Source organism: Mastomys coucha, unplaced genomic scaffold (assembly GCF_008632895.1).
Source record: "Mastomys coucha isolate ucsf_1 unplaced genomic scaffold, UCSF_Mcou_1 pScaffold14, whole genome shotgun sequence".
Lineage (NCBI taxonomy): Eukaryota > Metazoa > Chordata > Mammalia > Rodentia > Muridae > Mastomys > Mastomys coucha.
Window position 1 is genome coordinate 3,855,066 of NW_022196896.1, and position 26,622 is coordinate 3,881,687.

At 42.4% G+C, this 26,622-nt stretch overlaps 1 protein-coding gene across 7 annotated transcripts; it reads right to left on the reverse strand.

Annotated features, from left to right (window-relative positions):
- Window positions 1–258: 258 nt before the first annotated feature.
- Window positions 259–25,888, reverse strand: Cnr1 (cannabinoid receptor 1). Of its 7 annotated transcripts, XM_031366417.1 has the most exons (3): window positions 22,390–23,873; window positions 19,586–19,638; window positions 259–5,644 (listed from the first exon to the last, which is right to left on the reverse strand). In XM_031366417.1, the coding sequence occupies exon 3, from the start codon at window positions 5,580–5,582 to the stop codon at window positions 4,161–4,163; it is 1,422 nt and encodes a 473-aa protein (XP_031222277.1). In that variant the 5' UTR covers window positions 5,583–5,644; window positions 19,586–19,638; window positions 22,390–23,873; the 3' UTR covers window positions 259–4,160. The 7 variants fall into 7 exon arrangements, with proteins under 7 accessions (XP_031222277.1, XP_031222279.1, XP_031222276.1 ...); XM_031366419.1 differs by lacking the exons at window positions 19,586–19,638; window positions 22,390–23,873 and adding an exon at window positions 25,823–25,888; XM_031366416.1 differs by lacking the exons at window positions 19,586–19,638; window positions 22,390–23,873 and adding an exon at window positions 25,139–25,281.
- Window positions 25,889–26,622: the final 734 nt, after the last annotated feature.

Sequence of the window (26,622 nt, forward strand, 5' to 3'; positions counted from 1 at the left end):
ACTGAATCACCAATCAAGGATCACGCATGGGACAGACCTGGGCCCCTTGCACATATGTAACAGATGTGCATATCTTGGTCTTCATGTGGGACCCCTAACAACTGGAGCACCAGTTGTCACTGACTGTTGCCTGTCTTTGGATTCCTTACCTCTAACTGGGATGCCCCACCTAGTCACAATAGGAGAAGATGCGCCTACTCAACACCCCAATGCTGTACTATTAGACTTTGATTCAAGGCAGAAGTCAAAGGCCTTTTGTGTTTTTCATGATAATCTAGAACTTTTATTTGATTCCAGGTAATTTTAGACAATAGACATGATGAACTGCTTTCTCTTGAATAAATAACAATTAAATTACATCAATGAAATAAAATATACTGTAGGCTTAATACATTGTAAATATTACAGAAGTACTACTTTGCTATAGTAATTTAATGACCAGAGCTACATTTAATAACAATCTTACCAGTACTTGTATACAAAATATTATACAGATTACTGACAAAGACATCACAGCAGTCTAAATGATGCTACCAGTTCAACAAACATCTAACAGTACAATATTCTTTAAGAGAAAAAAGTAAGGATGTTCCATTTACAGAGACAATAAGGAGATACATTTTCCACTTGAAACACTGGAAGTGAGACTCAAGATAATGTGGTATCTTGGTTCATATTATTACAAGAAAAGATTTCCTCTCTAGGGGACTCTGATAGCCAGGAACCCTAGAGTTCAGTAAGTTCACACTAAGAGTACTTTTTAAAGATTCCACAGCAACTGAAAGAAACTCTATCTGAAAATCACTGATCTGTAAACCACTGCTTCGATGTCTGACATTTTGTTTTTTGTAAAACCTATGTACATACATTCAGTCCAAATCAGTAGATAGAATGTTTTGTGTATATTACAATAGGTATGTTAACATTTTATCGGAAGGCCAGTGCAAACCAACTGTGAATGGCCATTTAGGAGATTTTAAAATATCATACAAATATACAGTCAAGAGTATGAGGAATCTAATTTTTGTGCATAATGTTAGTGGTCCTGTTTATGGATATGGAATGGCAGAAATTAATGAACTGAATGGTAACTAGAGACCTAGTACTCATCTGGTAGTTGGACCTATTTCCTGTAGATGGGTTTAGGTAGCAAAAACTCCTTGGCATTTGATACCAGCTAAACCTGACATAAGTATCAGACAGCGTTGGAGTCGTCTGGCACAGACATATGCCTAAGCTGTCCAGATGCACACTTATTTTTACATGTACTTAATACATAGTGGAAAAACTAGGCGGTCTTAGAGACAGCTCTCTTTGTTTTAACTTATATTGTTAGTCTTGAACTCAGTCTTTATTTGGACAAAGTCAAGCAGTTTGGGAATGGCCCCTTCTTAAGATGAGTAATGGCTGAAGAATGTACGTTCAGGACACATGTCAGAAGGAAGTAGATAACCCTGATGCCAGAGTGTATAAGTGATCAAATTAAAATCATTTAAATTAATGAATCTAATTAAGGGGCTGGTTAATGAATGATACTAATGAATGTAATTCTAATGACTAATACTCACTAGGGAGAATGTTTTGGTCAGTAGAGTTAGGAAATGATATGGGAAAAGCCAAAGTGGATCCAACTAATTTTAAGTCCTTTTAAATGAAGGTAGCTTAACGCACACATGATGATATTTCACAGATATTTCTTAGAGTATCAATAAGCACCAAGTTTAGTGCTATCAGCCCCATTGTCCCTTAGCTTATTAAATATGAGTTAGGTCTTGAAAGTTCAATACACTATAAAAATCTTATCACTAAAATGGCATTTACACAAATACAGTTCTAAAAGTGAAATCTTGGATTCTTTTAAATACCTATACTAGAATTTCCTACCAGGTCTTTGTAGCTGTGAGAAGAGGTGGTACTGCCTGGTAGCTAGAGACATGTTGATTGATATTCAGGTTGATGTAAGATGACGATGGCAATTCCTAGCCCCTGGTGGTATTCTGTCAATACCCTTTTCTATGGTGTTACTAATCCTCCAGTATCCTGAGTCCTCCTCTGTGCACAGAGAAGAAAATCCAGAGACTCAGCAGGCAAAATCTAGATATATCCTAGCTAGGCCCTCAGGTTTCATTGATTGCCAGAAAGGGCACTGTCCTGTCAGGTTGGGAACCCCAAATGCTAGAAATCACAGGCAGATCCTAGCTCTCCACTTCATGCCGTGCAGTCCTCAGGACTGGTGAGAACCTATACAAGGAGAGACTCTACATAGAACTTATCAGGATTGAGCAGCTTCTTAAAAGCAGTACTTTTCTTTATCAGAAAAGGGCCCAATTTTGAGCACCATGGCAGAGATGTCAAACAGAAGCTAGCCATCCTTACCTCTATGTTTTGGCACATCTTGATACCAGCAAGTGGAGCACTACCTTTTCCTTAACCCAAACATGTCTAAACAGAGCCAGGTACTGCCCATTTGTTATAGATACCCTATGTAACAAAATGGCCTGGACCTTGTAACTGTACTGCCATGGAGTTACTTAACTTGAGGTTGCACTGCTGCCATGCACCATTGAAACTTGCTAGTCTAGGAGGTTTTAGAAGAAGGTCTTAGAACCATCTCCCTTTACTGATTTCCATTTCCACGGACTTAATTAATCATAGGTGCTCACCATCCTCCACACTCTCCTCTTCCTAGGAGAATCCCCTACTTTTTGGCCCCTCTTACTGATTACTTCTTGCTGAATGCTGGCCTTACGGAACACCTAAATATCATTAGAATATGTAATCCAATCTCCTGGGCAGGAAGATTCTTCTGAAAAGTTTAGTCAGAATTTTTATAAACAGGATTTTGTGATGAGCTCAATTGTAGAAACTAAGTTCATGTGCAAGAGCGCAGCAAGTGGTACGGTTCACACTTGGTCAGTTTTCTCGTGGGGAGGGGCATTGCTGTAACAGTTACAAGATAGAGTAACACACACACACACATACACACACATACACATTTACAATCACACAATTTTACTGATCCAGACAATATTTCGTCTCAATTAAGGAGAAGACAACTGTTTTTTTTGTTTGTTTGTTTGTTTTGTTTTTTGTTTTTTGTTTTTTGGCCATCTAGGCCTGAAATCTACTTAAATCCAGAACATAACAATGCAATACACATCAAGTAAACAGCAATTGCACAGTGATCACAGTATACACTAAGATTGACACATGCTGTCTTAAGAGGTCCAGTTAGAGCCAACAACTGCAGAAAGTCAGAATGTCAGCCTTAAAAGTCAATGTGCTTCCTCTTTTCCATTCTGATTACAATCCATTACTCAACTGAACAGCTGTGGTCCATAAGATATGGAATGTCCTCACGTGAAAATGCAGGCCTAACACAGTTTTAAGTGTCCATGAATTCTGCTCAATACTTTGAACAGTCTTCAAATTTCTCTTGTTGTTTTAACAGAAAAATAAACCTTTATGCTTATTTCAATATTAACTTTAGGTACGGATATTGGAAGAAATGCTAAGGTTTCTAAAATTGCATCATGGACAGTAACACTATCAAAGCAGGGGTCGCCCTGCTACATATCCACTCCTGTATGCCATCGCTCTTATGAGGGCTACATTCTGGTTTTTCTAAGCTAGACAAAAACAAAAACAAAAACAAAAACAAAAAAAACCAAAAACCAAAAAAACAAAAAACAAAAACACAGTAAACGTTGACACACAACTAACAGGACAGAAAACATGTTACAAAGTATCTCTACTTTAGCACTATACTTATCGTAAAAATGTCCCTTTTTTGTACTATGGACAGACACAGCATCCTGAAAGTTGTGGTTACAAAGGCGTTACTTATTTCATGGCGGTTTTCTACAGATAGTTAGGCTTCAGATTTGGAAGCCAATGTTTTCCCTTCCGTTTCAGAGACTTTGAAGAACTGCCGGGTAACTGAAGTGATAGGCTTGCTTCACTGTAAACCCAAGGGGACTGGAGTTTAAGTACCTAAACTATCGAGATGTCAGCAAAGTAAAGAAGCACGGTGACATTCACTATTTTACTAAACATGGTAAACTTAAAAAATATATAACCGATGAGACAACAGACTTCTAAATTTTAAGCTTAAAAAAAATTTTTTTTTCTTTTCCTGGGCAGCCACAAGAGCAGCAGGCTCACAGAGCCTCGGCAGACGTGTCTGTAGACACAGACATGGTCACCTTGGCGATCTTAACAGTGCTCTTGATGCAGCTCTCCGCGGCCCTGTGCATGCTGGCTGTGTTATTGGCGTGCTTGTGCAGGCAGTCTGAGTCCCCCATGCTGTTATCTAGAGGTTGCGCCGTGCCTTCACATGAAGGGAACATGCTGCGGAAAGCATGTCTCAGGTCCTTGCTCCTCAGAGCATAGATGATGGGGTTCACGGTGGAGTTCAGCAGGCAGAGCATACTACAGAAGGCAAACACCGTCTTGATAAGCTTGTTCATCTTCCCAAAGACATCATACACCATGATTGCAAGCAGAGGGCCCCAGCAGATGATCAACACCACCAGGATCAGAACCAGGGTTTTGGCCAGCCTAATGTCCATGCGGGCTTGGTCAGGCCGGGTCACCTGCACCTTGCCATCTTCTGATGTGTGGATGATGATGCTCTTCTGGGTTCCACGCTGAATCATACGGACTGCGTGACTGTGAGCCTTCCAGAGAATGTACATGTACGCATACACAATGAACAGCAACAACACACTGGTGACTCCGATCCAGAACATCAGGTAGGTTTCATCAATGAGTGGGAAAATGTCCGAGCAAACAGATTGCAGCTTCTTGCAGTTCCAGCCCAGGAGAGGCAACACAGCAATTACTATTGCGATAGTCCACATCAAGCAAAAGGCCACTACGGCCTTGGGCCTGGTGACGATCCTCTTATAAGCCAGAGGCCTGTGAATGGATATGTACCTGTCGATGGCTGTGAGGAACAGGCTGCCCACAGAAGCCGTGAAGGAGGCTGTAACCCCGCCCAGTTTGAACAGAAACACGTTGGGGCTGTCTTTGCGGTGGAACACATGGAAGTCAACAAAGCTATAGACAAAAATGACGCTTCCCAGGAGGTCAGCCACTGCCAGGCTGCCAATGAAGTGGTAGGAGGGCCTGCATCGGAGACTGCGGGAGTGAAGGATGACACACAGCACCAGCAGGTTCTCCAGAACCGTGAAGGTGCCCAGTGTGAGAGACAGTACAGCGATGGCCAGCTGCTGGCTGGGATTCAGAATCATAAAGCACTCCATGTCCATAAAGTTCTCTCCACACTGAATGTTCTCGTCATTCTCCTTGAATGATGAGAGAGACTTGTTATAGAACTCTGTAATGTTTGTTGTGTCTCCTGCTGGGACCAACGGGGAGTTGTCTCCTGCAGTCATCCTCTCTTGGAAGGGACTACCCCTGAAGGAAGTTAGAGGGAATTTCTGTGGGAAGTATCCTAATTTAGATGCCATGTCTCCTTTGATGTCTTCGTACTGAATGTCATTTGAGCCCACGTAGAGGAGGTCTGTGGTGATGGTACGGAAGGTGGTGTCTGCAAGGCCATCTAGGATGGACTTCATAACCTCAGTCTTCGATTAGGCCAGACTCAACGTGACTGAGAAAGAGATGCCAGGAGGGAACCCTAGCAGGAGGGAACACAAAACATAAAAACATTGAGAGGTAAGAAAGTCAGGAGTGTCATAAACAGAAACGCTAGGCACCGCAAATTAGTGTCACCTCTGAACACAGGGGTTCAGTCAATGCAATAGGTCTATTTAGATAAGAGCCTCAACTACCCCCCCACACACCAAAAAATATTAGGAGATGTAGTGCCACACATGAGACACATGGTTCTCATTTCTTGATGTCTTTGAACCAAAGTCAATGGGCCTTGCATGGATCTGTATAGTCATATGTGCCAAGCCCTATGAAATAAGAATCATTGTGCACCTCATGGGAAGAGTTGGCCCCTAGGCTTCTACTATCAAGTACATAACAAACTGTAATGATGTGGCTGGGCACAGAATCCCTGCCCTGTGAGATACCTTGAAAGAGAAATGAGACTGGACAGATGAGACAATCAATGAAATGACAGTATAGAACCAAGGGATGAGCTGTCCGGTTTAATCACAAAGGAGGACATTTAAGAGAACCAGAGACAGCTCCAGACCATGGTGGGAAGACACTCCCCACCAGGCATGTTTTCTCACCCAGAGGAAGGGAGTTTGGGATCCTGACATGGCAGATAAGAACTTATAAAAATGCCTACAAAAGTCAGGAGGAAATATCAGGAAGATTTGCACAGAAGCCTATGGGATTCCAAGGTTGGCATGAGGAAGGTGGTAATGATAGAGAGGTACTTCAGGAGCTCATGCCTCAGTGTGCTGGCACAGGGACAGGAGATAGCCCTCCCTGGAGATGCACAGGCTTTCCAAGGGCACAGTGCTGCAAATGCAGATGGCTAACACGGCGGACCCTCCAACTCCAAGTTAAGCAATTTGGTGTTGTTTTCAACATATACACAAGACAACTAATCTCAGCATTTATAAGTGTTTAAAAGATGGCTATTTTTCTCTTTAGTTTATAAAATCTGGACAAATACAGTACGATACACATGATAGTTAAATAACCATACATTTTAATATTTTGTCATTCATTGCTACTATGTATAACACATATAAGAAAGCTATTATCTTTTGAAACAAAATTTGAAATTCTAGGTCTTTCTGCCAAAATACAGAGAGCCTATCTGTCAAGATAGCTCACTATAGTATTAATATACTATCTATTCAATAAATTATAGAGCACCCATTGCACACCATGCACCACACCAGACTCTTAATAGCATCAAGCCCACAGGGGATCTGACATCTAGCAGAGGAGATGATCAGCTATCCTGGCACCTGTAGGTAAGGCTGGCTGCTCCAACAGGTGACAGTACTGTGGAGCATAAGCTGTAGGTTGCAAAGCAGACTTCCCCAAGAAAGGATACATATGCCCAGTATGCAGGATGAGTGTGGAGCAGGGTAAGACACAAAGGTAAAGACTTTTAAATGAATACCTCAGGTCTCACAATTTTTGTAAAAGCAAAAGTAATTTGGGGCAGGCATAAAGTGGTAGATGTGGCCCTCTTTCTACACTCTGCTGCCTCCATGGCAGAGCTTCGACATAGCTCACCGGGATCCGATAGCAAGCCTCCTGAGCAGCTTTGCTGGTCCCAGCATTGATCATGGCCACACATCTGCTGGAGGGACCTTCACCAACACATGAAGACTGTGTGACTCTCATTTCAACCTCTCTGTCCCAAAGACCAAACATAGACTCAATATAAGCTCCCTCTCAGGGCTCAGACAACCCAGATGAGCTCCTGTCAATCACCCTGACCCTCTCATTGTCTGCCCTCCATGAGAGCCTTCCATGGGCATGCTTCCTGGGTGAAGTTCAGTACAAAACTATTTCGTGATGCAGCCCTGGTCTCTTCAGTTCTGACCTTCCCAGTCTAGTCTCCCCAGTTTGGTTGTATTACATAGAGTTTAGTTACACAAACACAGGCTCACACTGTGACTCCTATCCTTCTACCTCTGCTTGCCTGAGAGCCCCTACCCTTAGCAATTTGCTATTCCCACTTCCTTAGCTCGTTGCTTCTCATGCTCAGACAAAATCCCAATTTGGTGCTCTCAGGATAATGAAACATCTGCACCATAGCATTTACTTGGTCTGCTTCTTGCTCCCAAGCTCCAAAGAAAGTTCAACGAGGACCTCATTGGAGACCTTAGCTATCTTAGTATTTAATTCTCACCACAATGCATAACACACAGAAAGAAGTTTAAAACTGAGTTGTCTAACAAATATTGTCTTCAAATAGAGCTAGAACATATCTCTTCTACTAAGTGAAGGAATGAGAAAGTCACATGCATGTCACCGGGGTCAAGGTTTCTTACCCAATAAGTCAATACATGTGTACTCAAAGTAGAGCTCTGTTTGGATGGGAGTTATTAGTGTTCTAGGTGAAGTGGCCATCTGGTCTACACTCCTGAGCTATACCATACATAAGCAGTAACAGCCACGGGGCCTGTACTCATGAGCTGTGACACAGGCAGCTGTGCCTAGAGAAACAAGCAGGCAGTGATAGTGAGTGCCCTCAGTGCTCTGTGACAGGTGAGCTGAAGGGCAGGCTCGCCCACCCACTCACCCTGTCAGGTCAGCAGGAGAGTCGCTCCAGCGACACGACAGAGGCACTGTCAAACAGAGGGTTACCTTCCCCATTATTCATGGAAGTGAGCTTTCTCCCTTTATCTGAGCAGTTCTACACACTATCCCTGGACCTGGACCGTCAAGGCCAACATGAAAGTCAGTGACTCCCTGGCCAGAAGCAGGAGTTGTAAGACATTAAAGCTCACAGTGATACTGAATACAGTTTGTCTGCCAACTCCAACAAACTCTGGACAGTGGCCCAGGGACATAAGAGCAGCTGCACAAGCTGTAGACAGGAAAGATACAGAAATGACACCAAAGCCCAGGACCTAAGCTTGGTGCCTGATACGTCTTGATTTCTCTACTAAGCCAGCCTCAGCCTGGTTGCAAGTAGCTCTCAGGTATCCTTAAGTTCCCTGTTTCTATCTATAATATCTTCCTCACATAATTATTTCTTCAATAACAATGTCTTATGCATCCTACCTTAGAAGTCAACTAGGATACTTCGCAAACCTGTTTGCTGAACAACTCAATTTACACATGAAAGCCTTTATTCACCATCAGAGAGACATTGTGACATTTACTCAAGACAGTGCTTAGTCCCCAACTCTGGAAGGGGACTCACTGACCTTAAGATACACAGACATAGTGACACACCTTCCTCCTGACCCCTTCTTTATCAAATTGCTCGCATCCAAGTCTTCTGTGGGCTAGAATTTTTCCTAGACTGGAGCCAATGCTACTTGTGTGCCAGCAGGGTTGGCAAGCTCCCCTACCTGATTCTCCTGTCATCGGCCTCCTGACAGCATTTAAACACAGGTGTACATATCTACTGCCATAACCAGAGTGTGGTTTCCAAACAGAATACTGAACTTTATAGCCTTCTTTAGTTCTGGACAGCAGGGACTAAAATCTCTGGGAAGTGCTCTCCTGAACCTGGATATAAGTTGACAATGGAATTTCATTATGAGATATTTTTTTAAATAACTTAGTATTTATTTCCTTTTCTCAAAATTAAGGAAAATATAAATAGCTCAGTAGCCATTTGTCTGGGCAGCCTAATCCGGAGCATCTGATGGCCACACCCTTGAGGCACCCCCTCGCAGACAGCTAGTTCTTCACTTTTCCCAGTTGGAGGCTAACTTTTGAAACTTTGTAGATACTGCTGCAATGAATCAACACCACCAACTTTATTTTTCTCATTGCTTTTGCTACTGTGAGCAATCTTTCTAGTCGCCTTAACCCTTAGCTTGGGCTTACTGTGACAGCACCTCCTCCTTGGTCTTTATAATCAGGTGTACCTCTTATGTGCCCCCCACACACACTTTTAAATATAAAGAAGGCATATTATGAGCAGGAGACCTTTTGAGTCTTTTACATGTATCAACACATTTCATATGTGTTATGTATTCAGACTTACAAGGTTCAAATTCAAACAGGACTGAAAGATCTACCATAATAACCCTCTCACTTGAGTCTTAGAATGCATCTCTCAGAGACATAGAGATTCTTGTTACTTTTTCTAGAGGTAGTCCATGCATTCCAAGTGCATGTGCATCTGTAACTTCTGTGCGTGTGTGCATGTGTGTGTGTGTGTGTGTGTGTGTGTGCATTTACCACCTCTGTACTTCTTTAGAAAACATTTGTATGTACTGTATAGCTTTCCATTTAGAAGCACACCAAAAGCAGCTTTATGCTAGTTCAATGCAGCCCTCATGGAACTGCCCTAAGGGTTCGGTAGATGAATGTGACCAGCCTCCTAGTGAGGGGAGGCTGGGGAGTTTCACCATCCTTTGTTACTGCAGATAATGCTGCAATGAATTAATGCCAACCACCTTGTTTTTCACATTGCTTATGCTATTGTGAGCAAGCAATCTTTCTAGTCATCTTAACCCTTAGCTTGGATTTACTTTAACAGCACCTCCTTCTTGGCCTCTATAATCAGGTGTACCTCTTAAGTGTCATTAGGCCTCCCTAGCCGCACCCCCCCCACACACACACACTTTAAAGCATACAGAAAGCTTATTATGCACAGGAAACTCTTTGAGCCTTTTACATGGATCACCACATTTTACTCCTACAATTGCTTATGAGGTAATTTGTGTATGAAAGGCACAGAGAAGGTAAATGATATACCATTAACACATCAAGTAGGTGGGAGAACTAGGGCTGAGCCTGGGGTGTGGACCTCACTTCATGTACTGAAAGTAACCATCAACTTCCTACTGGACAGTGTGAGTCCTGAGCTCCTGATCTGAACCCTCATGATCCACTCTCTAAGCTCAGAAAAGGACCTAGTTCCCTCAGTTTCCCTACTCATTCTAATCAGCAAAGCCCTGGTCTATGGAGAGAAAACTGCTCCAGAAATTGAAAGACCAGGGCTGTCAGGCCACATCCACTCAAGCCATTGATGGGTCTAAGCCTTAATGTTTCATCTACAAGCTTGGGATGACAATGATGCCTAAGTCCCAGAACTGTTATGAAAATTAACTCAACATAAATTGTATTTAGACCTGGCACCAACACCAAGTCTTCAATAAGCATTACTGTCCTCCCCATTAGTGCTCCTGATGGCTCCTCACCATATTCTACATACTAACTGCATTTCTAGAATATATAATATAGACTAATTCTATTACATAGTAATTATATTTCAAAAAATGCATTATCTTAATTCACTTACAGGCTGCTTACTTAGTTGTATCCTTGTATCAGCACATAAGTATGAGGCCTAGGGAAGACACAAACATGCTGAGGTGGAGCCTTACCAGCATGTCCCATGTGCTTCGGCACCTGAGGAACTTTACCCACATTCTGTCAGTAAACGAGCACAGTGACTCTCAGGCACACATTTCTTACCTGACTCCCCAGGCAAGAAGGAGGCCATTAGGTAGGTAGAAATTAGCCAGAACACAAATGGGAATCCATGTTTGAGGGACTCCAGGAGCTCTTCTGTAACATCATATCTATTTTTGGGTTTAATAGTAACTACATTAAAGCTATTGTGCATTGTATATTCAAATCTTATCTGCTCTTTAAAACATAAATGAAGGTGATACAATGCAAAGTGAAGGTGATACAATAGTTGTTGATGAGAATCCCAGGTCCTCCAGGTAAAATTGCCTACCGGTATGGACTCAAGGATTGAAACTGTAGACAGCACTGGAGAGAATTAAGATTCTTTAGGGATGGACAAGGGATCAGAACTCAAAAATGCTCTGTGATTTACTGAATTTATGATCACCACATATGACCACAATGCCTACGCAACCATTACCATCTTAACATCTTAACAACAGTATGTTAAATCTAAGCCAGAGTCTGATGGTTATGAGCTGCCATGTCTGTCTGAGTCAGGGGAAGAGTATAAAGTAAATGGACTTTGCGAATTTCAGAATGTCAGAACACCACTGTGTACAGGCTATTGCAGAAGTTAATGAGAAGCAAAATTTCCTGCATCTCAGAAAGTCTTTCCTTTATTTCTACATTTGGATTATTGCAGCAATTTTCACCTTGTTATTTTTGCATGGGGAGTTTTCTTTGAGAGTTCATTCGTAATATAGCTTAGGCTTTGGGGGGAGTGAATCTGCCATTAATTTTGATTTTGTTTGTTAATGGGAAAATCATAATTGGAAATTCTAACAGGATGTGTAGATGTGTCTGTTAAAGAAGCAGTTATGGCTTAGTACACAGCTGTAGTGAAAGAAAGATTGAATGGCAGCTAAAATCTCCTAACAACTTAATATAGAAATGGTGCCTTTGTAGTAACAATAATAAAAATGTTTAAATGTGTTAAATCTATTACTTTAGAAAAGCCTCCTTCGATTCTCAGGTTAGTACCATCTGTTCTTGTCTCCCCTCTCTGTGCATACACCTGCATCTCTATTCCTCCTCCCCCCCCCGGGGAGGCAAACACATTATTAACAAGTTGACTATGGTATCGGCAAAAGGAATTTTTTGATGAGGATGGTAATGGAGAGAAACTTTTAAAAATATTTATCCAAGGTTCATATCCTTAATTCTATATAGCATATATTGTTTCATATCTACAGTATATAATATTTTATAAAATATTCATATGTAAAGTTGGATGTGGGCGTCCATACTTGTAATCCTGGCACCTGGGTGGATGAAACCGGTGGATCGTGAGTCCAACATAGACTCCCATAGTAGGACCCTGTCATTAAACCAGCAAAACCCCAAACACTATCTCACGCTAGCCATGGCTCCATACGCAGAGTGTAGAAGAAGCCTGAAACGAAGACCTCAAGGGCTGCTAGGGTCTGTCTGTATACTTTAACAGCAGCTACTCTGCGGACGGTTTGGCTTTGTTGCTGTTGCTTTAAGAGGGGCATTACAATCACTTAGGTGTCTCTCACTGCTGCAACTGGATCTTGCGAGTCTGACCTGAGTACCATCTGTGGGATAACAGGTCAGAGGCTGCTATTTGCTCGTTGCAGGTTATATGTCCATAAACAAAGAAAAACTCCAAAAGCATCAGAGTGCTGGGTGTGCCCTGATACGGTTGTGGACTATATTGGCACAGTATCAATAGTCCCTAATAACCCGCGCTTATAAATGCTAAAATGAGACAGTAGCAAGCTCATAGTATCTAATCTAACAGGGTCAAGACCAAATATGGGAGTTTGGATCCATCTTGAATAATCTCCCTTTTTCCCTACTTACTTCCTTATTCGGGTTGCTGCTTGGGTGGCCTGGTGGCAGTGTCACACAGGGGTTCAAAAGGGCCAAGGTCCTAGTGGATGTATTCACTGTTTCTCCATTTACTTCTGAGAATAAGTCTGCTTTCTATTGATTTGCTCAAGAAAAAGGCCTTGATATTCTACTTCTTTAAAGTCAGCAGGGAAACCTTCTAGTTGGCTACTCTAACTATATTTTGTCTAAGTCACGGTCTCTGTGGACAGAGCAGCAGCAGAACCGAGAGAATGATATTCCGCTGCCAGCTGAGCAGGCGGCAGTGGCGAAGCTCACCTACTCCTCACTATGGTTTGGATCTACTAAAGCAGTTTGGGCATCCTCTCCACCATCTTCTACAACTATGTAAATAATTAACTTAAGTATCCTGATAATTCAGCCAGAAGTAGTTAATATTTCTTCCTTATATTATTGTCTGTTCCTTTTCACACACACACACACACACACACACACACACACACACACACATGGATGGATATGGATATGTATTCTATTCCATTGGTAATGCTTGACTAGCTCTCAAAGCCTTGGCTTTTCATATATTTTGTAAAAGAAAAATTGAGCTTATGAAAGACACTATTTTTCCCTGGTCTATTCTTTACTAACAAAGGTATGAGGGTTTTTTTTTTCCTTCTTAAAAAATATCAATTAGTATGAACTAGTGACATTAAGATATTTTCAAGGCTATATTTCCTTACAAATCTAATGTGAAATGTGCCCTATTATTTAACACTTAAAGGCTTGTTAAAATTTAATTGCAGGGCTCAAGAAAAAGATGCCTGGAAATTACACAGGTTTAAGCACTACAAGGTGACAGTGCTCCAGGAAAAGCCTTCCACACAGGTGAGCCAGCAACTCTGTGAACTGACTTGGCTTGGGCGATAATTTCCATTTACCATTTAATTCTGCTCTATGGCTTAGATGTTTGCTCCTACTAAGTGTTTTGACCTTTCCTGTGAAAGAGATACATTTTCCAGAGTCTTGAAAGAATGTGGTTTTGGAAGCAGCCTTTTCCCAGAAAAGAATATACAATTTTCAAGTCAATAAAAGCTTCATAGGGTTGTCTTTATCTTGTGCATGAGGCCTTCTCATTAAAAGTAGAAAGTGATATAGTATTCTAGACCATAAAATATGAAGAACCCAGTTAATAGTCTCCTCTCTTTACAATTCATTATCAAGTTCTTCACAGTAATGGTTTAAAATATGCTACATGATGTCAATGGTGTATTGTCGCTTTCAGTTTTTATTCCTTTCATCTGTAGATGAAGTGGTGTTTTCACTTTGAATCCATGAGCATATAAATAAAGTCTAAAGAAAAGCCAAATATGTTCTTCGACTTCAAATCTTAGATTCGGATGAATAAATGCATATTAAAGAAAATCTGAATTTCCCTAAATTCTTGCCTAAGAATAATCTGAATGACACATTATTTTTCTTTAGTATTTATGTAGCACAAATAGTATTATAATCCCCACTCTGCATAAGGACAATTGAGATTCAGAAGGCAAAAGCTTTGCCTAAGATGTTCAAGAGCAAATGTTCTGGGGAAGGTAATACGGAACTTCAATATATGTTCCTCACTCTGTGGCTCACAAAATGCATTAGCCTCTCTCTGTCTCTGTCTCTGTCTCTGTCTCTCTCTCTCCCTTCCTTCCTTCTGTCCTCCTTCCCTTACTCCCTCCATCCCTCCCTCCCCTGCCCTCTCTCTCTCTCAATAGAAGAGTTGATCTGGGTAAGCGACATCAGTCATAAGCAGAACCTGATAAAGGTTACTCAGTGAATGGTTAAAATCTGAAGGGACAGAAGATTCAAGGACGGCAGAAAGGTTGCCCAAACCACCTGCAAAGCATCCTTGCCCCATGTTCTTCAGAGACAAGCATAACAAACAATTATACTGTATAGTTCCCGATTCTGGAGCAGCACCTTGGTTGAAATACCAGGGAGTAAGAACAATCTAAGCCACTGCCGTCTTTAATTAGGTATGAGTGGATGCTTTTGTGCCTCATTACTCAATTTACAGGGTTGTTGATTGTAATGACACTTTTACAACACGGCTGGGCTATGAAGCGGCCACCTTCATGTCTGACACCTTTCTCATCCCCTCTCACTTTAGAACAAGACATGGTGGCTGTGAGTGAAGAAACCTTGAAGCAGAAATGCAGTGGAGTACTCTTAAGGAAATCCCTAAGGCCAATTCCCAAGCTTGGAGCTAAATCAACATAGACAAATTACATAAACTTTATGCTCCAGCAAGATGAATGATTGTTAGACTCTTAGCATGTGTCAGGATCAGCTGTGTGACTGCAGAATGTGGCTGATGGATGCTACATGCCTTCACATGGCTCACTCACCACATTTCTATTAGGCATGTACTCTGTGCCTGGCACAGACATTACACACAAAGTCATGAACATTTCCCACCGCATATTCCTCTGAAATGTTTCACACTTGTGTAATAGCTATGAGTAAGGAAATCAAATACAATACTCTATCCTAGGCCACACATCATAAAGCCTATGCATATGTCTACCCCTTGCTGCAGTTAAAATAATGGAGGAAGAGTTCTCAAGGGTATGAGCTGTGCCTTGAGAATTCCTCTCAGAAGAAACTGTGGGCAGTGCTGAGCCATCTCTTGCAGCAGTCTTTCTCTGAAAGACCTCTGCCTGGCTCAAGACCTAGTACAGAGCAAGCTAGTAAATGACTGCTACCATGCATTGGCAACAGTGAAAATCTAACCTAACAGATGGCTTTCAGGGGTAAATAGTTGCCCTCATTATAAAGCCAATTGGCCACTAGGAGATTAAACATTAGTCTTAGTCTCATACAAATGTCCCCCCCCCCAAAGATGTAACATGTCAACATAAAATGTACCAATCATGATCTATCTGAGGGACTCTTCTCTCAGAATCAGACTTAAGTTGTATAGTGCAGTATTAAGAAGTCAAAGACAATCACTGGGTGCCCACTTTTTCCTCTGATTCTTGTTTACTCTGAATTAAGATGAACTATAACAACCTGTGAAAGAAATCCCTGTAATATATCCAACCTTGAATGGATCCTAATATATGCTTCTGATATGCCTTTAAAGAAATATAGAGGTGTCTTACATTAGACATTTTTCCTTTCCCAAGTGAATGCTAAGCGCTGATCTTTCCCAAATGGCCTGTCAAGAGAAGCTATGTGAAAACTCAGCCACTAGATAGGGTGGCTTTGATCAGCCCATGGGAATCAATTTGTTAGTCCGTTCACTGGACACAGCTCTTGCTTTGGTTGAGCAACTTCTCCTGCTACAATATTTCATAAATTTACAGCAGAATTAATTAAAAATAAAGAAGAAAATATGTTAAGGGGGTTAAAATTGGTTATTACTACTGCCTACAAAAATTAAATTTCTAATTACTTTTCTAAGGTAGAGGCATTGAGAAAATTCAATATATTAATAAAAATTAATTGTGAGTATTTGGAATTTTGCCTAAAGAAAGTAATTAAGAATTAGTAAAGAAAAATTCTACTGAAAACAAATATGTTTATGCCAAGAGATACTGAGAGAAATATGGGAGGCTCAGGAGCTCAGCTTCAATTCTAGAAACAAACTCATTTCTATTTTATGAAATATTTATCTAACTTTCAAACATGAAATTATCAACACAGGTCATAACTAACTCTGAGATGAAAATGAATGGAAACTAATTTTTTGTTATTGGGACTAATATGAAATATCTCACAGGAGAAGCAAATGTTAGTTCCAATAATCACATCCACTGAGAACAAGGAGAATTTCTAAATAATTCCACTCCATTCCTAGTATTCTCTCATTGGAATAATTTTAAATGAATAATGTTGTCATTTAAGCCCAAGATTTCCTTTTAAAAAAATCTTTAAAACTATACATTTAAGTCTTAGTTGCTTTAGTCAAAATGGTCAGAACATTTTCAGTATATGCTAGCAACACAAGACATAAGTCAAAGTGAGCTCACAAAATGAAAACGATTACCTACACACGAATGTAGAAGTACTAGGCTTCAGTGGTAATGCAGAAAACAGCACCAAGATGTGATTTAGAGGCATGCAAATTGGAGGAAAGTGAGGAGTCTCTATGCTGTTGTGCAAGTTCAAGGTCAAATTCATTTTGGGATTCGTGTGGCACAATTACAACATTCGGAACTGAGCTACAACTGATAGCGTTTGCAAAGATGGATACGAAGTTAAAGGACTAGGCTGGTAAGACAGGTGCAAGGGAACCGGAACCTCAGCCCCTGCACACCTTGAGAACTGTCTGAGAGTCAGCATCTGTTTAGCACAGGGGCCCGTGGTGTGCTCCGAGTCAGCAGCAGGGCAGCCTCTAGGAACTAATGAGTGCAAATTCAGTTTGGATCGATGGAGTTAGAAATGCTAGAGTTGGCCACATCTGTGCTGTTAACAAGGCCTCCAGGAAATATTTCTGAAATGTAAGAACCACTGGTTAAAGTTATGAAACCCATGAAACAAAGACCAAACGGAGCAAAGGGGAGTTATGCTTTAAGAAGACTGGAGTCTGTGTCAGAGGACTGACTGTGAGTACAGGTGTTGAGTGCACGAAACAGGGTGCGAGAACTTGCACAAGGTTCAACAGCTCCCTACAGCAAGGGCAGGGGCCAGGGCATGCCTGTCCGGCTGGGCCACAGGAGCAGCTGCCTAGCCAGCAGTGAGAGTAGGGTTGGGGAAACCCCCAATGTTTTGACTTCAGTTCAGGGCTCCTCTAGACTTTTTCTGGAAACTTCCTGTTACATATTTTATCTAGTATAGTAGTTTCAAGATGCACTACACACTGACCCAGTAGACAAACATAAATAAGGTAACTTTTACCATTTTCTCTTAATTCTATGACAAACCTTATGATCAGCTTTACAGGACTGCCACACAATTCTTAAACAACGTTGAGAAGAAAACTTTAACTGCTGAGGATAAAAGAATTTTTAGAAAGTCAAAGAAATTAACACCTCAGCTCATTTTCTTATGTGGGAAACATTTGTGTCTGTTCTTTACTCCCTAACCATAAAGAAATGAACATGGAGACTCTGCAGAGGCAGGGACCCACAACCGTTATTTTTCTTAAGTACCTAGGAGCTATGAGCATGTAGAAATATAATCCAAAAATACTCAGTGTATAAACTCTGAGCAACTATTTCCTGATTATTACAATGAAGATGAATCCCAGGTAACTTTATCATTATTCCCTCTTACTTTTATAAGAAGTTAAATGTTACTTCTCAATGTAGTTGAATATTCCCAAGGCCAAATTCCCACAGAATTTGTCAGGACTACAGAATTCTCAGAGAAGACTTTTTTCCCACTTCAGTTATGTTAAACTACCCTAGCTTTCCTTTTATCTCTTCATGTGTAGTTGCTCATTACTTGTGCAAGGGGTGAAGAACATGTACAAATTCTGGCTAGTGACACATTGAAATGAACTGATATTTTAACCAGCCAAAATAGTCACACAGCAGTCAACTGAGTGTTTCTTACAAGAATAGACAGATGTGATTTTTAAAGAATGCTGTATGAAAAGCAAGCATGAATGGCAAAGACAAAATAGCTCAAATTTTAGAATATTGATTTACTTGCTATAGGAATCAGTACTGTAAAATTACCAAATACAAGTGTCCAAAAAGGCAGAGACTTAAGAAATATTGTTTAATTATTTTTAAGTGTACTAGGATTTCTCAGCAGTCTGAATGCAGCACTCCTTCCAACTCCATTATCATATTGACTGCAATTTTCTTGTTTAAAAGTATAGCTCCAAATAATGGCTAAAGAAATGGTAAGGGTAGAGAGGGACCTTCCTATTGAAGCCCAAACTTTGAAAACCTAAACATTATAGTTACGTTGTATTTTAATTATATTTAAATATATATATACAGTTTGTGAGAGCATTTGTCAGTATATTAAACCACCACAACAGATTGCCTGGCACAGCTCTGAGAGATGCCTCTGCTTTTCTTTAAAAAGCAATAGCATGGAATTTGCTAGTAGGAAAAAATAGATATTACATTATCAAATATAAGAAATTATACTGAATCTTCTCACCCAAAGTTCAAAAAAATTTTTTAAATGCTACTTAGAGTTAATAAAGAGTAGTAAAGAATCAAGTCAAAAGGATCAAATCTATTCAGCTTTCATAATTATAGATAAATAAGAACATAAACAGGAGTAGAAAGGTAGTCGGGCAGTGGTGACGCACACCTTTAATCCCAGCACTTCGGAGGCAGAGGCAGGAAGATTTCTGAGTTCCAGGCCAGCCTGGTCTACAGAGTAAATTCCAGAAGCCCTGTCTCGAATCTCCCCCCAAAAAGAGTAGAAAGGTAACATTAAATAATAAGGTATTCAGTTGTTGAGGGGAAAATTCTCCTTTGAGTTAGGAAAGGGGAGATTAAACTCAATCTGTCTTCCCCTCCAAAAATTTCAAATCTCGTTTAGGAAACTTATTCAAAAGTACAAAATACAATGGCAGTGATGCAGGCGGTGGAATGAGATACAAACGCTTGTCTGAAAACCAAGAGTTCTCATATAAAGAGTTCCAACACATTTATTCAAAAATAAATGACATCAAGACAAAGAAAGCAAGACTTCAAAAGTATTCTTAAAGTGCAGGTATAAAAAAAATCTCTCCAGCTGAGGCCAGAGCAGAACTCACTACCAGGTCACTTCCAGGACAAATCTCAGGCCCATTTGAACAAACAGTTCTTCCTTAAAAAGAAAAGAAAAAGAAGAAAAAACTTTAAAAACTCAACTACTGTAGTCCTCAAGAATTTAAGGGTCACTTCCCAACTAAAGTCTGTCCCAGTATTGTTCAACACTCATCTATGAGAAGTCCTCAAATACAAGGAAAGTATTGGGGGGGGGGTGTCAAGAACGTTTGTACATGCAACTAGATGTCCTGGAGAAAAGTCTGTATTGGAATGTGCTCTATTCTGCCAGGATACCCTGTTTGGGGAAGAAACATAACCCAGGAAAGCTTTTAGTAGGTATTTTCTGCTCCAAATTACAGACAATCATGCTGATTTCATTCAAGGAATGGCTCTGGCCTGTTACTACCCATCTAACATGAGCACACCTATTATCCGTGTGTCCTGTTCAAGGAAAACATTCAGGTACCATTAAGCAACTGAATCATGGTGAGAGGTTATGGCCAGTACTAAAGTTAATCCTCCTTTTCTGCTTTCCCATATTCCTATTGTTTGAACATCCTTGTAATAACATGATAACATTTGAAATATGAAGCAACTGCAGCTATTTTAACATGTACTTTATGATCTTCTGCCAATTGGTATAGTTCTAATATCCAAAAAATGTGAATTATCATGACTGGCAAAAAGCTGTCTTAAACCTGCCATAAACATTGGTGTTTATCATAAACGGTGCTGTTTATGATAAAATTGTTATCAAATGTGGTGATGCTAATCTTCCTCCCAGAGTATGCACAAGATTCTTAGGGCATATAAGACTAGAGCAGATCTGCCACTATCCTGGAAAATGAAACAGCCTTGTTTTAATTCAACATAAATACTTCCTTTTGCTTGGAATCTTCTGGGTCCATCTGTATAGTTGCTTTGAACTTGGAAATTTTCCCAAGATTGCAGTATTCATTTAAAAATCAGAATGGTATTTTCACATATCTAAAAAAGTCAATGTACCTAAATTTTTATTTTATCTATAATACACATCAATGAAAAAGTTTGTTCATGAATAGGTAAAAAAGTGTGTCTACACATTAAGTTTTGTAACTTATGCAATATAGAGTTTGAGAGCATTGATATTCTGGATGACATTTATCACTTCTTTTAGTCCAAGAAATATTTTAGACTCTGAAGTGAACTTTATAAGACGAATCTAATCTAATCTAAGAACATACAGCTAAGTGAATTAAATAGTTATTAAAGAATTAGCAATTCAGTGGTGAAGTGTTGAAGTCCCAACCCACACAAAACAGAATCTGTACATTTATAACATAAAGTTAGCATTTTTATAAGAACAAGATTGGGAAGAACTGGAGATGTGGAAAAGAATATGCAAAATCCAGAGTTCAAATACATAAATGATGTTTTTATTTCCTTGTGTCCTTTTCATTATCTACCAGCTAGTAAGGGAAAAATAGGCACAACTTTGAAAACACAGGTATGCAGTCTGTGACTCAGCCCTGGTAGTTTTTCCAAAACTGTGAAGTCTTGGTTAACAGTTTTAAAAAAAAAAAAAACAGAATTATAAATAATGTAAAAGCAGAGACTGGTTCCACTCTACCGGATCAGTCAGAAATGATGACTACCAAACTAGGACAGACAAGTCTTCAACTGGGAAGAGCCAACATCCTTTAAAAATGCTGGGAGCCCAAGCTCTGAACTGTGTTCCTTATGCAACTAACCTAATGTAATTACCCCCAAGAATAACAGGCAGAGTCCTAGAGAAGAGGCTCCATCTCACTAACCAAATTCGAGAAGCTATGACCAAATTGCTCTTTACTAATTATGTGTATATAAATTCAATTTGCTACTTTTTTCCCCTTGTATATTCCTGAATAGCTAGTTGTGGGAAATTATTTATCAGGCCAACTGTTTTCTGGGAAGAAGCATTTGGTGAGTGCCATGAACTCTAAACTGCCAGTATAAGCTCTATTTCATAATACTTTCTTCTTATATAGTAAATCCAACTCTAATTTCAAAGACCAATACATAAAACCAACCAAGGAACCTGTCTAAATATCCTGGTGGTTAATGTTAATTCTAAGTCAAAGCACAGGGGAATGTCATAGATTATTTTGGGGAGTTTCACAGGCTTTGCTTTCGTAATTAATAAGCTGACAGAGCATACTAAACACTTATCAACACAATCAATGAGGCTGCTTCCTTCTTGAGAAAACAGACAAAACAGCTTATGGAGTTTTCCTTCAGAATTGCCTGTAATACATAATATGTCACAAATATCATGGTTCTTTTGGAGAATTTCATTCGGAGCAGTTTCATCTGGATAACATTTAACAATTTCACTATTTTAACATTTTGAAATGCCAAAAAGAACACACTGATCCTGCAGTTAGGCTTATTAGAGAGGAGCAGTCTCACAGGCAAGACAGAAAGGAACACAGTCCGCTGGGAGATGGGTAACAGGGGAAAAAAAAAGGCAGAAAACACTGGAGAGCAAACAAAGCCAAACCCCGCTCCACCATAAGGTTTGATTTTCACCAGAATTAAAACTTTACTTACACAATTCACAAATATCACCTATGGCTTAAGGTTCTAGTCACAACACCCATTTCTATACACAGCCACTGATGCCATTAAATTTGGGGGCAGAAATATCAGATGTGCCTTCTTAACAATAAGCATGCAAGCATAGTCATTTTGAAAGGACAGAAGTGATCATTTCCCCCATGTGGCGTCCCCATGTAGGACCAGGAACACAATGAAATCTCCCCCACTAGACAGACACTTGATACATACATACCTCAGCCATGGGTGTTCCTTGCTTGAAATGGGAGACATCTTTCGAAGCAATAAAAGAGCCTGCTCACAGTAAGTTCTCCTAAGGACCTAAAACGATTAGTTTTCTTTTCTTTTTTTTTAAAACCATATCAACATGAAGCCTCTTTCCCAGCTAGAGCAACTGCTAGTGTGCCTAAAAACAAGAGCCTGCAGTATGTGCTGCTTAGCATTCGAGAGGTGCAATCATTCTGTCCCTGTGTGGACGTAATCAGAAAAAAAAAAATATTTCTCTCAGTTAAGAAAGTATTCATGACCTTTCATTTTGATAAAATTGCTCGTAACTGAGTTAGAGAAGGTGGGGTCTGGAGGGAAGGGGGGAAGCAGAGAAAAATCGATCCGTAGATCTATCTCCCTTTCAAATTGTCAAAAGCTGGGATTAGAAGACCAGCACTTGAAATCAGACAGTCCTGTGGGAACCTCGGAGGTCGGCTACTCCTAGTTTCTCAATTTTCTGCCAAACAGACTGATGTCAGGAGTGACCCCACAGATAATCAGTACCCGCTGAGTCTCCTCTGAGCATGTGCATCTCCCTATTGTTCAAAGGAATTAAGTTGGCAATAAAAATGAGAAGTTATGGGACTCAGAGAGGTATCTTTCAACATCCTTAAAACCAGTAAATCTGCTCTAATCTCTTATTGGATTAAATGCCCAAGGAGGTTTAATATGCCAAGAAATAAACAAAGGCAGGAAGAGCTAATAGCTCCTATTTAGAAGAAAAATTAAGAAGATAGGAAATAGAAAGCTTCATAAATAGGTTATTAAATTTTTCTCACCTCTTTGAAACCTTTGAGAGATAAACCTTGTACTACAATCAGAAACACGCATGTTGCTTTAAACTTTGAAATGACCAAACAACAGTTTTTTATATCCATCATAGCAAACATTTGCATTCAGGAGATGCTCCATTTATGACTTGTAAGCCTTACCAAGAAATATCCTTTTAAAATAAAACATCAACTTTATTCTCCTGGTGCCAGCTCTTAGTTTCATGTTCCTATAACATTCAATCACAGGTATCAATACTATACATATTAGTTTTTCCTTAAACAGAGATGGCTGCTGTAGCCATTGCTCTGTATCAGAAGTTCCTTATTTGACACAGATTTCTTTACATGACGTTTAGTATTTTAGTTGAGTCGTTTTCTACATTTGGTGCAGAGACATGTATTCCTCTGGAAGACTTAGTTTCTGATATGGCTAAAAGACATCAAGCATCCTTTCAAGCGCCTGTTTTTCCAAACATGCACAATTACACATTTTCTACAAACAGACATCAGTGTATGCAGAGCTAGGTGCACATTCAGTAAATTGTAAATGGTAGAAGCCTCCAGAAGTAACGTAGACCACAGGTAACAAGCTGGGACTATACAGCTAAGTAAACACCACATTAGCACGATTTGCTCTCCTGGAACACTGAACACGAACTCCGCGTAGGACACCTGGGGACCACTGGCCAGTACCGAGGGGGCGGGAGGCAGAAAAGCTATTCCCAAACGCCACTGTGCCAGGTCTTACCCTTCGCATCCCCCGGTCCACGGGCCAGAAGCTCCCTCGGCACCTGTCGCCCAGCCAAGGGGCCGGCTCTCTGCTACAAGGAAATTGGCCCCCAGACTCTATGAGAGCTGTGCAGACAGCCCAAGCTCCCGCCTGAGCCAGGGGAAGGCTGTGGCGCCAGGGGAGCCAGAAGGAGGCGGAGGCGGCAAAGAAGTGGAGAAGGTAGAGGCAGAGAGCGAGCAGGGGAGGCGGTGCGGGGCGCGGGGCGCGGTGGGGCGGGGTGGAGCGGGGCGTGCCCGCGGCGATCGGTCAGTAAGTCAGTCGGTCTGCGCGCCCGCGTCCCCGGCCTCTAGCACCCGTGCACCACGGCCCCAGGGACTGGCGCCCCTGGGCTCGGACAGGCCCGCTTCGTTCCCTGGCTCTCCCCGGCGTCCCGCTGACCGCGCTGGCCGGCCTGGGGCCGCCCGCTTGGGCCAGCCCGAGCGCCCCGTCGCCGCGCCCAGCTCGCGGTCCCTGCCTCTCCCTCGGCTCGCGCGCTGTCTCTGGCTCGCTCTCGCTCCAGTCCCATTTATGAAGCGTGGTCCCATCACGTGTTAATGAGCCTTTGTCCTGCCCTGGCAGCGGCGGCAGCAGAGACTCCGCCAAGGGATCTGCGCGGGGAGGGACCGGCGCGCGGCGCCCGCGGCTCCAAACTTTGCTGCGCGGTACCCGCCGTGGCGCTGGCCCGGGGGCTAGAAGGGCCGGCCCTGGCGCTCGGCGCCCACTGTGTCATCCTCACTCTCTGCCACCGCCAGGTCCCAACGACCCCACGGCCTCACCCCTGCTCTGCTCTGCTCCCTGTCGCCCTCCCACCCTGGCGGGGCCAAAGGGGACGCGTGCCTCACTGCCCGCGACCTCGGGGCTGTTAATCACGAGCGCTGCTCATTGCCAGGACCTCGCGGGAGGTCACGCGCCGGGCGGTCGGGGACCGGGAACCAGGGCGACAGAAAGGCCAGCCAAGCGAGGTTTCCGCCCGACCCGACCCTCCGCGCCTCCTCCAGTCCTCAGCTACCTGGCTGGCCACCAGCCCTCCGCCCTCGGGGCGCACGGCGTCGCCTGGGCGCCTCCCGCGCTGGCCCGCGCGACCACCCGGGCGCGCCCAGCCTCCTGCTGTGGCCGCACGAGCTCGGCTCCGTGGGCGCCCGGCGCCCCCTCCCCAGCCCTGGCGCTCCCCGCACCTCCAGCTCGCGGGAGATGCCGCCGCGGCGGGTGGGGGCTCTTCTGGGGCGGGAGCCTGGGGACCCGCGGTGCGCCCGGCCGCCGCCGCAGGAATTAGGGGACATGCTCGTTAATTGGTTCCACTCCGCCGTCTGCCTCCTGTGTGCACGGATCAAACCTTAATTGGTCTTTACATTTATCACGGCGAATTGCAACCCTATACACGAGCGTCAGCCTGCAGCTTCAGCAGAGAGGGCCATTCTCCGCCCGGGCCCCGGGGACCGGGCGGTTGTGGCTACAGCTGAATTGCGTTTTAGACCTCATTCTCCCTGGAGAGTTGGGTCCAGTCGACCCGTAAGGTTTCCACCTGACGGAGCCACGTCACGTCAGCTCCAGGGGCCCAGTTGTAGACACAACGTTAGGTTCTTAGGCCAGCAAGGTAGCAGCTTGGCATTCATTTTAAGCCTCCTTGCTCAGATTCGAGGACGACTAACCCAAACAAGGCCTCTTTTTAACAAGTCTCCCTGACGACCTACCCCCCACCCAGAGCCAAAAGCTGAATGTATCCGGCCCCTATTTTGAATCTAGTGACAAGGATCCCAGAGGGTGAGCTTCAAGGAAGAAGGAACATAAAGGGTAGAGGAAACTGCAGAATTCGGGGAGGAGAGTCTAGCTCAGAGAAGGAAAGCCTGAAATCTTCCTACCTACAGGTCGAACTGAAGAAAGGCTTCAGGCAGAGCTCTAGCTGTCTCAATATCCCTGAGATTGTTTTGAGAGAGAGAGAGAAAGAGAGAGAGAGAGAGAGAGAGAGAGAGAGAGAGAGAGAGAGAGAGAGAGAGAGAGAGAGAGAGAGAGAGAGAGAGAGAGAGAGAGTAGTTTCCATTTTCATGTGAGGAGATGGCCTTTGGAGACTACAGCTGAAGCAATCAAGTTGTAGGTAAATATAAACAAAGATCCGACAGACCAATCCATAGAGGGGGAAATGCTTAGGAGAGATGATTGGACAGATGTGGGATACCTTTTGAGCCTTAAACCTGCTGCCTGGGTACAGGCTCTACTTTGCCTCCTCCAACACATCACCAGCATAAGGGGCAGCTCTTTCTGAAGATTGAGAGGAGAACGAGGCTTCACCAGCAGCCCCTTTCTTTCAGAGATGGCAGTTGCCATTTTACCCTCACCTCAGATTCCTAGCAGTAGCAAACATCTAGAGGGGGGTGGGGGAGTGACATTGCCTTTCTCGGGACCCCCAAGACTCTGGAGAAGTCTCAGCACTACCTGCTAGCCAGGAAGCAGGCAGTTCTTGCTCTATGTGATCAACTCAGAGAGCCGGGCTCCTCGGGGATTCCAGACAGCAAGCTTTCATGTGGGTGTTGGTGCTATTTATCCACTTGGGAGGCTCAGCACTATTGTTCAGCATCATTCAGGTGTACCACACAGACAGACCCTGGTAGTATGTAGAGGACCTTCTTCCCCATATTGACTCACCTTCTTGGTGGCCCATATC

What these genes read in the sequence shown, in the direction of transcription:
- Cnr1 (XM_031366419.1), bottom strand. Translation starts at nt 5,582, where the DNA reads ATGAAGTCCATCCTAGATGGCCTTGCAGACACCACCTTCCGTACCATC.